Source organism: Vanellus vanellus (assembly GCF_965231255.1).
Source record: "Vanellus vanellus genome assembly, chromosome: 5".
Taxonomy (NCBI): Eukaryota; Metazoa; Chordata; class Aves; order Charadriiformes; family Charadriidae; genus Vanellus; species Vanellus vanellus.
In genome coordinates this window covers 17261176-17275761 of record NC_138910.1, presented here as the reverse complement: position 1 = coordinate 17275761, position 14586 = coordinate 17261176, and the positions used below count along the sequence as shown (strand labels likewise).

Genomic DNA, 14586 nt, shown 5'->3' with positions numbered 1-14586 from the left:
GGTGCTGGAAAATCAGTGGCACCAGCCAGCAGAGGATGATAGCTGCTCTTTTACCATTCCAATCTCTGCCCCCAAGCCAGTCATAATGATCTTCTGTCTTGCAGCACGTGCCCTGCTCCCCTGAGCCCTCCTCAAAGGCAAATGGGAAGAGGCAGAGTGGTTTTGTATGTTCCCTCCTCCGCCCTTACATCTGTCCATTCCTCCACTCATGGAGCTCTACACCATTCCTCAAGGCACAGACATGAAGGACATATCAAGATGCACCAGGATTCTTCAAGCTCTTTAAGCTTTCCTCAGATTCACCTCAGTGCATTCAAGCAACAAAGTATGCAATTAACTGGAAAGGAAAAGTGTTTTTTATTGCCTTCAACAGTAACAAGAGCCACTCAACTACTGGATAGAACTACTAATGCCTCCATAGTTATAAATACAGTGCAGCAAGACAGACTGGACTTTTTGTGGAAAGACAATGTGATTCCACTCCATTATCACCTTTTTATTGTTAAAATGGCAGATCTTGACAGTGGAAAAAAACGATGTTTCACAAGAACAGGACGTAGCTTCTACTGGTCCTTCAATTCCTTCAGTCTTCTGATCGCAGATTTGACTGTCACTGCAGAGGTGGTACTGGAAGAAGAAGCAGAGTCATCTGCACGTGGCAGTAGAACAACTCGCGCCAAGGTTATTTTTTTGAGAAAGCACTAATCATTTCAAATAGTTATCGCCTGATTGCATTGTCAACAGGGGGCTAATTCCACTTCGATTTTCATGACAACAAAGCGTAGGCCTTTGTCTACAGAAGCACACGCAACTTCACAAGCTACATCTCAACCCAAATTACCCAGTCATGCATCGACTACACGCACAAGTGCGTAGGCTCAAATTCCTAGCGACTGTTATGCGTGGGGCAAGTGTCTTCTACCAGAACTGGGGGGGAAGGAAAGTAAAGAAAGGGAGTAAGCAAGGGCACCATCACAATAAGGATTTGATAATGATTCACTGCTTTTAAAACAAAAACAAAACATGGAAATAATTTTCCTTGCAGTAAACCTGCTTTTGCCTATTGTGTCTGTGTTTCCGAGCTGAAAAGTCTATGGTAGTAACCATAAAAAAAATGCTGCTTAGGCTTTGAAAGAAGTAAGAATTCCCTTACACAATTAAAATTTTTATACAGTCAAAAAAATCAAGGAAGGAAAAATAATCCCCAGCTCAGAGGCATAATTTATTTGAATCTTTCTAGAATAGGTTGGAGGCACATCTGTCAGGTGTCATCCATACAGATGAATCCACCCTGAGACGGCTGGATGAACCAGCCATCCTCGCCGCTCCTTTTCTTCCAACATCACCAAAAAGCTGGCTCAAGCACAATACCTCCTACAAGCAACAACTGCAGTTCACATCTCCAGTAAGAAATGCTACTAGAGCCAAGGCACAAAAGAAACTACTTAAATAAAAATAACTGTTTCACATTTGCAGATGTTTCCATTTCTTTATTTGAAGTTTGGGAAAAGATGCAGAGCTTGCATTTTTTTTTTTTTTTTAAGAATAAAACAACTGCTTTGATCCCTCCAAAATTTCTTTGTCTTTTTGGGCTTTATCACCAAAACCAGCAGCAGTAATATGATGGGTAAAATGCAATATTCTCAGAAGTTGTGCAACAGATACTGGGAAGAATAGCAATCAAATCCAATTGGATCCATTCCAATCAAATTTGAACAATGCAGGCAAAAAATCCCTGACATAGCACTAACTCAAGACAGATCTATTTAATGGCTAGTAGAGTAAAAAAAAAAAAAATAAAAAAAGCATGCTGTATTATGCCTCAGCTATACAAGAATAAATGCTGATAGGAGCTTCTTCATTTCCTTACTTGTAAGTCCAGGCACCACCAGCAACTGTTTTCATGCAGGATCCACAGTGCCAGATACCCACAGCCTTCCTCTTCATTTTGGTCTGCAACAAAAGGGAAAAAAAATAAATGCACTCTTCATCAGATGAAAAAGCCAAACAACAAACTTCAGGCCAGGACTTCAGCATCACCCGTAAGCCTATTTAAGACAGGCAAGGATCAGGGAATGTTTTAATTCAGATTCTTCAGAACAGGGAAAGTCCTTCTGAAACACTTTTACATTCAGATATGAAGTGGGTCACTTCTAAGCACACCATCAAAAATTCTGCTTCTGGTCATAATAACTGGTATTCTCACCTGGTTTGATGACCAATGTAACACCACTGCTGTCAACACTCCCTGGACATCTCAAGATCGCCCTAAACCAGTCCCCCTTTGAATAGCATCTAAAGAGTGAGCGGTGGGTACTGAGCTCCTCTCACCCAGGCAAGTCTCCATCACCTTGCAAAGGTAACAGTGGGTTTGCCTACACCTATATTGGATTTAGGCAGTTCTGCAAATGGGGTTATCAACATTCTTACTTCATGTGAGAAAAACTCAAAACGTAAAAAAAAACAAGATGGAAACATTTCTCAGTTTCCAGCCACTTAAAGCCACCTGCTTTACAGCTACCAATAAAAATTAGCTGGGCAAAGCACAAGCTGATGAGCCTCTCAAACTGTCAAAAACCAGATTTAAGAGGGAGTTTTGATTACGTACATAAGCAGGTAAGATTATTTCTTATCAGAAATTCTTACCCATCCAGAGTTATACAGCATACAAATCTAAGTAAGCAACTGCAATCAAAAATTTTAAGCAGGGAAAGCAAGCTCTCTTCCTCCTTCTGTAAAGTTACCAAAGGGAGAAAAAAAGCCCAAGTCATGCCTGAATTATGAGGATAACAAGTGCATTGTTTTAATTCTGTCAGGTCTTTTTATCAGATACCTAGAACATATAGTACAGTAACGTTTCTCGCTATTATGTGTAATGAAACATACTTTATGTTTGCTTTTATTTAACTACTGCTAAACGTGAACGTGAAATGTCTACTAACTGTTTTTATTTTATAAGGGATTCTGGCAGTAGCCTAAAGCTCACAAACTAATCACTGTCTCAAAACTAGTCGAGTTATCTCTTTGGTAGAAAAATTACCAAAGCATCAAATGCATTTCTAGCATCAATAACAAAATTATTTTTAAATGCTATTTTAGGGGAGGGCTCTCACCTTGCCACAGAAGGAGCAGGTATACTTGGCATGCTGGCTAATTTCGATCTTCTTCACCATTTTCCTAAGGGACGCACCATAACGGGTACCATATTTACCCACAATCCCAACCTTCTTGGTGCGCTTTGCCTGTTGGGAGGCAAACCAGAATAAGCTTCAATTTTACCGAGATGACCACCTCCTCGGCTGCTCCCCTCCCTTGACACATGACAGCAAACCACTCGGCACTCAAAAGCAGCACTGCAACCGAGCAACGCCTCTCCCAGACGCTGTAAGTAAGTGTTAGTTATGAAACGGCGAGAAGTTCACGCTGCCGCAGCATCCCAGCTGCTGCCGGGGCGCTTCGGGCAGAGGGCCACAGTCCGGCAGCCAAACCCGAGCGAAGCCACCTCTTCCCTCAAGCCCAGCCCGCTCTCACGAAACGCGGCAGCCGGCACCGCCGCCCCCTTACCGGGCAGTCTGCTCTGAACCCGGGCCGGGCCTCTTCCTGGGACGCCTATTCGGTCTTCCGGCGTCTCCCCGCAACCCCCCTCCTTGGCTCGCCATTCCTCTCACTCGGGCCATCTCCCACAGGCCACCCAGGTAGGAGCGAGCCCCTCTCGCAGCCCAGCGCGGGGACGAGGCCTGCTCGGCGGCAGGGCCCACACCGGGCCCCGGTCCGGCCCGCAGACCCTCCCGGTCCGTTCCCCGCCCGCAGCGAGCTCCGCACCGCCCCCAGCCGTGCCCCGCGGCCACAGCGCGGCGGCCCCGGGGCTGATGGCGGCGGATGTGCCCCAGCGCCCCGGCGCCACTCACCATCTTGCTGCTCGGCGCCGACGCGGAGAGAGGAAACCCTAGTTGCGCAGGCGCAGTATGAGCCGACGCCGCCGGAAGTGAGGGGGCGAGGCGACCGAGCGCGGGGCGGACGGGACGCGGGATGGGCCTGTCTGCAGCGTGGTGGTGTGGGGCTCTATGGTCGCACTGTATATCGCGTACGTTCCTGCCACGGCGATAGAGTTATCGCAAGCCCGAAGCACACAAACGGGAACGCAGCTGCAGCGTGGTGCTGGAAGATGCATCGCTCAGAAAACACCGCGTATCAATGTGAAACGCAAGCGGTACTACAGCCCCAGATGTAGCGCGAGAGCTCAGATTCCTGGATTTCCACCCGAGGAGGTCCCACACCAGGAAAGGAGATGAAGCAGTTACATTCACTCACCTCATTTTTTTAAAAAAAATAAGTAGTAGGTAGATGTCAGAATTAAAAAAGAAACTGCAAATCTGACTGGAGCTGCAGAAAGGGTGAAAAAAAGACAAACCACAACATAAAATCAGTGAGGATGAATTCTAAGCTTAAATCATAACAGCCCTAAACCCAGAGGTTTCAAGATAACCTGGTCAGGTGCAACCACAGTATCTACCCGATTTCCTTGGGGTCATCCCGTGTTGGGACAACCAGCCATCACGGCCTCTGTGTGCCACCACGGAGGCGGACTCCTGGTGGTGGCCACCTGAGCCCTCTAGCACTGACCCGCGGTGCTGGTACCTGGGAGGGAGGGCTCCTGCGCCGCTCAGACCCATCACGGGCAGCAAAACATGTACCAATGCCACCGAGCTGCAACGCTCGTAACGGGATTAACAACCCATTAACCTCCATTAAGAAATGTAATCCGGTTAGCCCGAGAGCTTTTTAGTGCACAGAGCCGGCTGCAGCTCATCCCCTGCCACCCGGAGGGAGCTGGAGCTGCCCAGCCCACCCGGAGGAACCACCCCCGGGTACTTTTTGCTGGTGCTTTTCCTCCCCATACCCACCCCAGCTGCCTCAAGCCATGACAGCCCTCCTCTTCATTGGCAGGGGGTTAATTCACTATTTAGTTAATAGGGAAATAACAACTATGCCACTATGTTAGCATTTCTCTGGCTAGGGTCCGTACTTTTGGAGATGCTCGTGGACAGACGCCTCATTCTCTCTTGGCTCTTGCTTTAAGGGTTTGAACACTCACGTTTTTAATTCCCTCTGTCACGCCAGGCTCGGTGTTCCCTGATCACACCTGCATGCCCTCCAGCCATCCGAATGGGCCCTGCCGGGAGTTGGTGGGCCACAGTCCTGTTCCAGGTGAGGGCTCAGCAGGGCTTTAGAAAACGGTATTTACATCTCCCTCTGTTGAGTCAAAAATCTCATTTGATATATCCTAGGAATATATTTGCCCTTTTCAGATCCTCATCATAATGATGACTCACAGGATACATCTTTGAGACCAAGGTATTAAAAAAAAAAAAAGTTCCTTTGGCTGCTTTGTGACTATTTGTTTAAAAAAAAAAAAATAAATAAAATGCCAACCAACACATCCAGGACAGAGGATTTACTGCTATTCTCCAGTCTGTATCTATGGAGTTAAAGTTTGCTGTGACAGTAGAGTGTGTGGTCACATGCTTCACCTAGCAGTATTACAGACAGCTCTGCCAACAACCAAACGCCATCAGATGACAGCCATTCCCAGCACTGCTAAAATAACCGGTACGCTTCCAAGTGACTGAGAAGATGGATGGATGCAGACAGGGCAGCACAGCTACAAAAGCCTTGCCTCGATGGTCCACCACCATGTCTTCTGCATGCCCCAGCCTGGCCAGCTTCATGTGCCGAAGACTTAGTTTGAACTGCTCCGTTTTACTGTCCAGGTATTTTTACCTGTTGTTCCTGGTTTGACATCCTTCCTGAAAACACGCCTTTCTCTAACGTGGGTGAGAGTGCAGACACAGGTGTACAAGCAGGCAGCCAGTTACAGGAAGATGCTCCGAGATCTGCTAAGATTGGTCCTTCCCTTCACTCTTCTGAGCTTTAGATAACGCCAAAAAGTTACAGCTATACCATCTTCAATGGGCAGGCGTAAGAGTCCCCAAGAGCACTGCATGTTCCTCAGCCTGCCTGCAGGTCTCACTGGCAACCTGCACACTACTTTGTACAAATTCTCATCAGCAAGCCTCGGAGATCCTGTCTGAGCCTGCTGGCAGCTTCCCAGCCACCTCCTCATCATATTAATGACAGACTAATGGTGTAATTTGGCTAAGACCTGCACAGTCTTTCCAATCCCTTGATGTAATGACTAAAAGCACTTTCCTGCAAGATTCTTCTCCCCTTTTTCTTTAGTAAGGATAAAGTGAACCTCAAGTGTACTTGAAGAGCCTTTGTAACTCTGCAGCAAACCAGCTGAGATTTTATGGGCCCTAACAAAGAAAGAGTACACCTAGCACTCCTCTAACAGGGCTGGGATTTATCAATATATAGATAAGATAAATTGAGTTTATGAGAAGCAGAATTCTCCAAGGGTACTTTCAGCAGTTTTTCAGAAAAACACTGTTTTGAAGTAGCTGTAGCTTTACAAGGAGGAAGAGAATTACTCCTATAGGAGACAACAATATGGGGATACAAATAATGTTTTCCATACTTTTTTCAGGAGGCAGGCAGCAACATTTCTCACCCCTTACTCAGAACATCCCTCTCTGAAAGTAGAAAGATCACGTGTCCTAGAAACAGTCTAAATACTCTGTGTTCAAGAGAGACATTTTAAAATGTCGAAAAGTGTGTATTTATCTCCTGGCCAGCTTTTGGAGCAAGAGAAATGATGTTTAGCTCTCGGTCTCAAATCCAGAGATAAAGCATTTCCTCCAGTTGGCCAGTCACATGACCCTTGGTCCTGCTCCTCTTCACACTTGCACACACACACCAAAACACCTTCTGCACTCATGAATGAAAAGCAAGTCTCCACCCAGCACAATTGCACACACAGCCCGTAGGGCATTTCCATGACGACACTTGCTGAAAATGGGATAATCAAACCCTTCGATCCAGGAAAAAATATACCAGTTATTATCACGTTGATCTTGTAGCACAGACCTTTTCTTCCTTGACCGTGGGAGAGAGGGCTTTTTGTCAGTGTCTGGTATCTGCACACAGCCAAGCACGCCACCTGCAGAGCATGTTAGGTCCTGGCCTCCACAAGCTAAATGTAAGCCTTCCATTCGCTTTCCCCCTACTCTTCTCTACTGATTATGGCTGTAAAACATAGCTAACTGGTACCTCTGTGAAACTGTATCTTCTCCTGTGCTCCCTGGCCACATTTGCTCAACACTAACCCATTTCCAAGTATCTTCTAGTACTAAGACTAGAAATGTGAAAGACATTAATTTGGGATCACGCTATACTGCACTGGCAATAATACAGAAAAAAATTACAGACGACCATGCAGAGATGCCCAAAGAGACCAGTTGTGATAAACAGAGCCATTTGCCTTTACATCAAGCCCACTCAGAAGTAGCTCTCTAGAGTTTTTGCAAAGGCACCATCGCCGTGAAGTGAAATCAGGCCATGCCCAAGGGACAGCAAATGTGTCACAAGCTCCTGAAAGGAACCAAAGAGCGGGTTTGCTCAGGCGGCATCGAGGCTGGGAGTTCAGGTCTCCCAGTTCCCAGGGCTGAGAGCATGATAGAGACTGTCACAAATTGAAAACAGGCATTTTAATCACTGCATCAAACAACAGCGCTGCTTTTGGCATTCTCAGTGTAACCTGCACAGAGCTGTGATGGGAGCAAATAACAGGTCCTAGGGTACCAGCCTAAACATCTTATGGAAGTAATTGTCGATTCATCTGTAAGCAAAGCATCATGGGAGTTTCCCTTTTGAAAGTTGATGTGTTTAGAAAGCACGAAAGGAAGTGTCCCCAAATGGACCTGTCTTTCAGCCATTATAAATATTTAAAAAACCCACTAATATTTCCACTGCATTATATATTTCTCAAGCTTAAGGTCCAAATGGGAGATGAAATTCTAAAAAGTAAAAGTACAAAAAGCTTGGGAACCACGACTTAAAACAATTTTTTATTTAAACAGCTCAGTCCAGAATCAGTTTCTTACAAAACAAGCGCAAAAGTCTGTACATGTGCCCCTCTTCTCACTCATCTGTGGAAATCAGTCTTGAGTCTCAAAGAAAACACACACACACACACACACAAACACACACACACACTCTCTTCCTGAGCAGCCAGGCTTAATCCCTGGCAGTAAGCACAGGCTTCACCCTCCACTGACACAAGAAGTACGTGCCATGGAGCAGGTCCCAAGATTAAGCAGATGAGGCCAGAGATCAGTGTGCTCAGGCAGACATGTGCCTAACAGGCAATACACACCTCCTGGCAGACAGTTCTACTACTAAGTTTCAAGGTACTGACTGCTCTGCACAGACAAAAATCTGGGGCTCTCCCCTCTCCCCCACCTCCACAAAACAATCAAGATCTGTCTTGATCCTTTCCCCTCACCACCAAATGGAATACCAGAGAGACAGTTTGTGAGTGACCCAAGTAAGGCCAAATTTTGCTAGTTATCTGACTCCTATAAATACAGACTAAAATTCTTGGAGATGGAAGACTGATTGTTAAAAGCACTCTGCAACTGCTGAGAAGTTAGTCTTCACAACAGTTCTGCCTTGTGGACAGACAACTATTACCTGGTTTTTAAACAGAACAACAGTGGAAGCTGACATGCTGAAAAAAGCAGCATGCTACTTGCCCGTGGCCACTCAGTTATCAGCAAAACCAGGACTGCAAAACCTGCAGGCTGCCAGGTGTGCGCTGCTCGTCTGTCACACTGTCGGATTGCCTTCTCATCCTGCGAGATTAAACGCACCAGAGATACAGAAAACTTAAAGTCTTTTAATTCTGAAAACTGAAAAAATACTTGATTGCTTTTGTTGTGTCTTTTTTCATTAAAAAAAAAAATCTCTTCGCCACCTTCTCTTTCTCTGTCACCATTACACTTTAAAAAACTCCTCAATACGCCGCTTTTTAGGGGGACTCACTGAACATGTCTCTCCTCCTGTATCTTGCAAGGCACTGCCAGAGTCAAACTCACAGCAAGCATCAGCTGCCTCCAAAAGCAAAACTTCATCAGTGTCATCCCTGCTCTCAGAGAAGGTCCTCTGGAAAAGGTCATAGATGGTCTTCTGCTTTGGATCTGGCTGAGAAATTAGAACAGACAAAATCTGCATACACATTGCCATATAAAAAAAAAAAGTGAGCAACAATCAGAGGGCACCCTCCCCCCCGCTCCGAGACAGTGCCCATGGGTGTTATGTATCATACATACATATATACACATATATCTCAGAGACATGTATATGCTATCATGTCTCCTTGCATGCAGCAGGTTTGGGAACTCTCTACACACAGTCCAAATCAAGGCATGGATCCTGGGAGCAGTTGGAGAATCTGAGCTGTAGCATTAAAGGCAGAACAGGTGTAAGGTCAGCCTGCCAATCACCTGCCAATCTAGATGTACACAAGCCAAAGTCCATTCAATCTCTCCCAGGGACCATCAATATTCTTTCAGGTCAATTACCTTAGGGCGGTAATTAGTGGATTCAGCTGTTTTTGAGAAATTGGTTTCTGAAAGACCAGCTTCCCCCAGCACTTCAATTTTCTCTTGAATCATTGGCCTAGGAGAGATAAATAGATATTACTGAAAGGAAGAAAATATCATGCAAGGACACTGTGTCATTTACAATGTGTAGACGAAAAAAAGATGTAACAGGGGTATAAAGATGGCGCTTCTACCAAAGCTTGTTAGTTCCTTAACCTGTCCTGCTCTTGTTTATGATGACTGTATGCTGTTCTGGGATACCAATCAATACAATTTAAGTAAATATCAATCCAATTTAAGTAAGTAACAAGAAGAGGATTTCAGGCTATAAATATCTGGAGAACACACATATCCAGTAGGGAAATTAGTTGACTGAGGCAACACCAATGGTATGAAGTCAGAACAAAAAGATGCAGCTAAAGGGAGTCCCAATAGGTTGTGTCTTCAGCAATGGCAATCCCCATCAACAGACACATGAGCATTTCTAGGGTATCTCCCAACATACTGCAGCAGGAAGAATTCATCTCTGGCCCAAGAGGCCAAGAAGTCCTAACTGCACCTGCGAACTGGACACTTTGAAAGAAGCAAAGGCTACATCACAATTAATGCATTTATGAAATAGCCTCGTAGTCTTGTTCTTTTTCTTGCCTTTAAAAAGGATGTCACTGTCCTTCATTGAAGGGCCATATTTCCTTCCCATTAAGCATTAATGACTGCATGGACAGCATTTCACAAATAAAGGCAGAATTACTGTCATTAACGTTCCATGAAACGTGGGCGATGCATCAGTTTCCAGATCCCTGCATTGTAGGGTTATAATTATTTGCCATCATGATATTCTGGGAACTGCACAAGTTCACTTAGTTAATTCGTTCCTTTAAACAAGGTAATAAAGATGTAATTTTGGACTTTAAATGAACCAGCTGTTGGATAATTTCTTTTCACCATTTGCAGGTCAGTTCCCTTGCAACACTAAGGATTCCTCAGACCCTCCCCTTCCTCAGGATGTCAGATTCCACAGCCCTAAGGCCAGTGCCCACTGATAGCTCTCACTGCAGCCAAAAAGGCTCAGACCACAACTCCCCAGAGGTGGGTCAGTAGCATTTCTTTAATCCATCCGAAGGGCTCACTGAATAGAAAGAGGAAAGCAACAGCATAGTCCTCCTCCGCATCTCCCGGTCCAAGCACTCAGCAGCCAGACTGCTCCTCAGACCTGACCCATGATACATTGAACCATCTCCAGTGTCTTTTACCTTTGCTTGAAAGTACTCAGCACTTCACAGTACCTCAACACACAAATGCTCTGGGCTGTATCTAAGACAATTATTTCTCCTTATACAGAGGCTGTGAAGATTTTAGCTGTATCATCTCACCCAGAATTTCTCTCAACAGCCCTTTCTTAGTCAGATATCTACTTTTAATCCTCCTGCTTGTCATCCACTTAGTTATGTCCACTGGCCAGGCTATGACGCCAGCTCACAGCAGCCCTGGTTGGCAGTTACTGCTCCTCCCTTCATAGGCTGTGGAAATCAACACTAACATTAAGCACCTTACATCACATATCTGACAAGCAGTGAAAATAGATTACAGGAGAACCAAAGTGCCTTTCTCACTTCCTACCATAAGTAGTCATCTGCTGTGCCTTTAGCCACCAGGTAGTGAACATTTACAGAGCTGGTCTGTCCAATTCGATGTGCCCGATCTTCTGCTTGGATCAAAACCTTTTATATAAAAACACGACAAAGAAAAAGTCAAAGCTGCAACATCTAAGAAACAATGTAAGCACCAGAGAACAAGTAGATCTTGTTTCTTGTGCTTAGTGACTATTTCTCATCTGGATCCTGTTAACAACTGCATTCTCAAACATAGACTAAGCCAAGAAGTAATCTGGTACACCAGGTTCCCAAAAGGCACTGAGCATTCTTCAAAAGTAGAGGGTCAGCACTGATGATGGGCCCTTTGAGGTCTTGGCTGGGTGAGCTGTTGAGAGCTCTGTGAAGTTAAGAAACAAGAGCGTGTTTCCATTTCATGTCATCTTCTCCAGCCAGGAAACTGTAACCAGCCTCACTGCTTCAAGCCCAGGCAGCTGGAGGTGCATAGACAAGTATCGATCAGAGAAAGAAAGAGAAAAACCGCTAGAGAAAGTCCCCTGTCCATTACATTTCTTCCTAAGCACCAATGTTTCTGCTCTCCTGTGAGCATCCAACCCTTGTCCCCTGAAGGACTTGTACCCCCGGATTCCAGAAGAGCTCCGCAAACACCACCAGGTCTGCAGCAGACAATGTTAGGCCCATGTTGGCGGCAGTGAGGGACAGGATAGCCACAACGCGCTTCTCTGAGAACTGGAACTTCTGGCACAGAGACTGCCGCTCAGCTGAAGGTGTGGAGCCGTCAATGCGAATGTATTCAACACGCTGCGAAAAGGCAGAAGATGATACTCTTTAGAGGCCTTGTGTCCCCTTTCCCGTATCCTCCTTCCATGTTTTAGTGGATTCTGTTTCCCTTCCCTGAGGCAGAACCAGGAAAGTAAAAAGGCAAGTTGTATTTTCAAGACATTTCCTCATCTTTAAGATAGAGGCACTGTAGGTCAGCATATAATGTACCTCCCCTCTGTTCACAATGCATGACAATACTCACGTCTATTGCTCTCCCACCAGACCTGAGCAACAGGAAGGACAGCAACAGGTTTGCAACTTGAGTACAGTGGAAAGGCAACTGACTTAATAGGAAGCTGAACACTGTCTGTGTGCTGATGTTACACCTGCTATAACCTCCCCAACCACCCTAAGTCTTCCGCTGTTTGTGATGGGAGGAGATGGGATCCTACACAATTCAGTTACTCTGACGTAGGCTCAGGAGAGGCACGACAAACTTGGGTGATGCGGGGCCATAACTCTTCAGTGTCCAACCTCCTTGTTCTACTGGAGGATGCTGTCACAGAGGCAGCAAAGTCACCACTGCCACTGTGGTTTATAGTTTAGAATATTAACTTAAGTCATCCTTCATACTGCCCCAGCATGACCCAGAACTCTTTAGGGGTGCATCCATGCAAGTCTCACATGAATAATTAGCAAAACCCTTCTGAAGTCAGAGAGATGATTGGCAGGTCTATCAAGTCTCCATACAGTTCAAAAATGTAAGAGCATCACAGAGATAAAGGCAGGCAGCCATAGCTGGACTTGTGTTGTTACATTCTCCCTCTCTGAGGAAAGCGGAGATGGCCACACAGGGTAACACTCCTCCAAGAATTCACAAGCTCCAGGGAAAAGGATGGAGATTAAAGAACATTAAATACAACAAAAGCCATTCAGCTAGTACAAAGTGCATCCTGTGAGGCATTCACCCTGACAGCTCAGCTCCCTCAATGAAGGGCACGTTCAGAAGCACAGCAAGTAGAAATTATCTCTGCCACTAACTTTCATAAACTATCTAACTGGCAATAACTCTAGGGAGCTCTTAAACAGCTTTGAAGCTGGAATATTAATAAAGTTAAGACAACTCAGTCAATTACTTACTTTCTTCTCCAGTTCTGCAACTATTGCATCCAGCATTATCTTGTGATGAGCAAACACCAGGAATTTATCCTTTCCACTTTCCAGTAACTCAAGGATGTATTCTCTAACATAAAAGAGGAAAAAAAACCCCAAAACTCTAAACTACGTGCTGAGAGAATACAGGCTTTGCTCACAACAAATTTTAAAGATACTGCTTATCTATACACAGAAACTAAGAAATAAGCTAGCATTAAAAAGTTGCAGTAAAATGCAAGTAGCAAGTCAAGCCTCCTACAGATTAAAAAAGACATTGCAGGAAAATCCACTCATTTTTCTTCAACGCAGCTGGACAGCTGCCTATGTTTATACTTGTGTATCAATCAATTTATTATATCCTACTTGAAACATGACATCCCAGACCAATCAACTGGAGGTCATCTATACTTATTTGACAACTTTGTTCACCCTTCTGTATTTCTAACTTTTGCACAATCACAATATGCTAAGCTAATCTGTATACAATTATCCCTTTCTATGTATACTTAGGATTGTTTTTATTTTAGAAGCAAAGGTCTCTAAACACATGCATCAGAGTATCCTAAAAGTAGTTTCTCTTGGAACGGTTCACACTTACAATTTACTATAGTTACAATCTAAACACATCAGCTATTTCTAGGAATTATCCATGTGCATATAGGCTAATGACCAATGAAAGGTAACAAGACTCCTTCTAAATGCAGTTAAACAGTGTTAATTAAATGAAAACATCTGCCTTTTCCCATGGACTAATAGCTGAGCTATAGAACCCTTCTCTTTGTAGTAACTTGTGATACAACTGGAGCATGAAAAACACCTAAAAGCCTAACATTTATGACTAAATATAGCAACAGCTATCAGAACAGATGATACAAATGTCATCTTTTCTTTGGGATAACAAAGTTGTTGTGAAGATCAGGAATACCAAGTTCTTTGTTAAATATAACACAGCTTAGGTCAGCAGCAACTGTCAGAAAACACCAAGCGGGATTTCCTGCGCTATATTAAGATGTATCAGTGCTTTGCAGACAGATCCCAGGGCTTGTGATGTTCAGATCCCAATTATGTGAGAATATCATTTAACAAAGAAACTTGGGAGAGAAGTGGGATTGCTGGATTTTAAAGCAAAACAAATATCAAAGTGAACATTCAAATGTGGCAAACAGGTGCCAACACATTACAATTATTTTATATCTCATTCCCACATTGCATGTAACAAATGGCTAGTCACTTCAACAGAAGCAATGGAACACACCGTCATCAAGGGCAAGACATGGGAGGTACTGATGATCATAGTATGGTACCATTAGCTAGATGGTCCTGTACATTAGCAGCTTATAAGTGCTATTTTAAATGCTACTAAACCCCAGAAAAAAATGGACTCGTTCCTACCAGAGAGTCAAGTAAACAGCACTTCATGGTTTTATATTCAGTTCACACTTGCAACTGAATATAAAAGGAAGAAAGTCTTCTAACTGTTCACTAACATAAAAGGAAGAAACTCGTCTACAGAAATGAGCGCTGGGACTCTGAAGTACAGTTCTGGGTCAAAC

The 14586-nt window shown here is 44.4% G+C and overlaps 2 protein-coding genes across 2 annotated transcripts in view; both read right to left on the bottom strand.

The window, feature by feature from the left end:
- Positions 1 to 338: 338 nt before the first annotated feature.
- Positions 339 to 4052, bottom strand: RPL37A (ribosomal protein L37a). Its single transcript, XM_082483294.1, has 4 exons — positions 3909 to 4052; positions 3114 to 3242; positions 1871 to 1953; positions 339 to 627 (listed from the first exon to the last, which is right to left on the bottom strand). The coding sequence occupies exons 1-4, from the start codon at positions 3909 to 3911 to the stop codon at positions 564 to 566; spliced, it is 279 nt and encodes a 92-aa protein (XP_082339420.1). The 5' UTR covers positions 3912 to 4052; the 3' UTR covers positions 339 to 563.
- A 3902-nt stretch (positions 4053 to 7954) lies between these two features.
- Positions 7955 to 14586, bottom strand: part of SMARCAL1 (SNF2 related chromatin remodeling annealing helicase 1) — a 38446-nt gene continuing 31814 nt past the window's right edge. Inside the window, exons 12-16 of the mRNA XM_082484352.1 lie at positions 13019 to 13121; positions 11735 to 11917; positions 11124 to 11224; positions 9483 to 9579; positions 7955 to 9102 (exon numbers count right to left, since the gene is read on the bottom strand). Coding sequence (XP_082340478.1) covers positions 8896 to 9102; positions 9483 to 9579; positions 11124 to 11224; positions 11735 to 11917; positions 13019 to 13121 — 691 coding nt within the window. The 3' untranslated portion in view covers positions 7955 to 8895. The remainder of the gene's footprint in view (positions 9103 to 9482; positions 9580 to 11123; positions 11225 to 11734; positions 11918 to 13018; positions 13122 to 14586) is intronic.

Bases quoted from the DNA above. Each gene is read 5' to 3' on its own strand.
- RPL37A (XM_082483294.1), bottom strand. The intron at 1,954-3,113 runs GTGAGAGCCCTC...CTTTTGTTGCAG, and splicing joins CCTGCTCCTTCTGTGGCAAG to ACCAAAATGAAGAGGAAGGC. The intron at 628-1,870 runs GTAAGGAAATGA...TTCTTCTTCCAG, and splicing joins GGTGGTGCCTGGACTTACAA to TACCACCTCTGCAGTGACAG.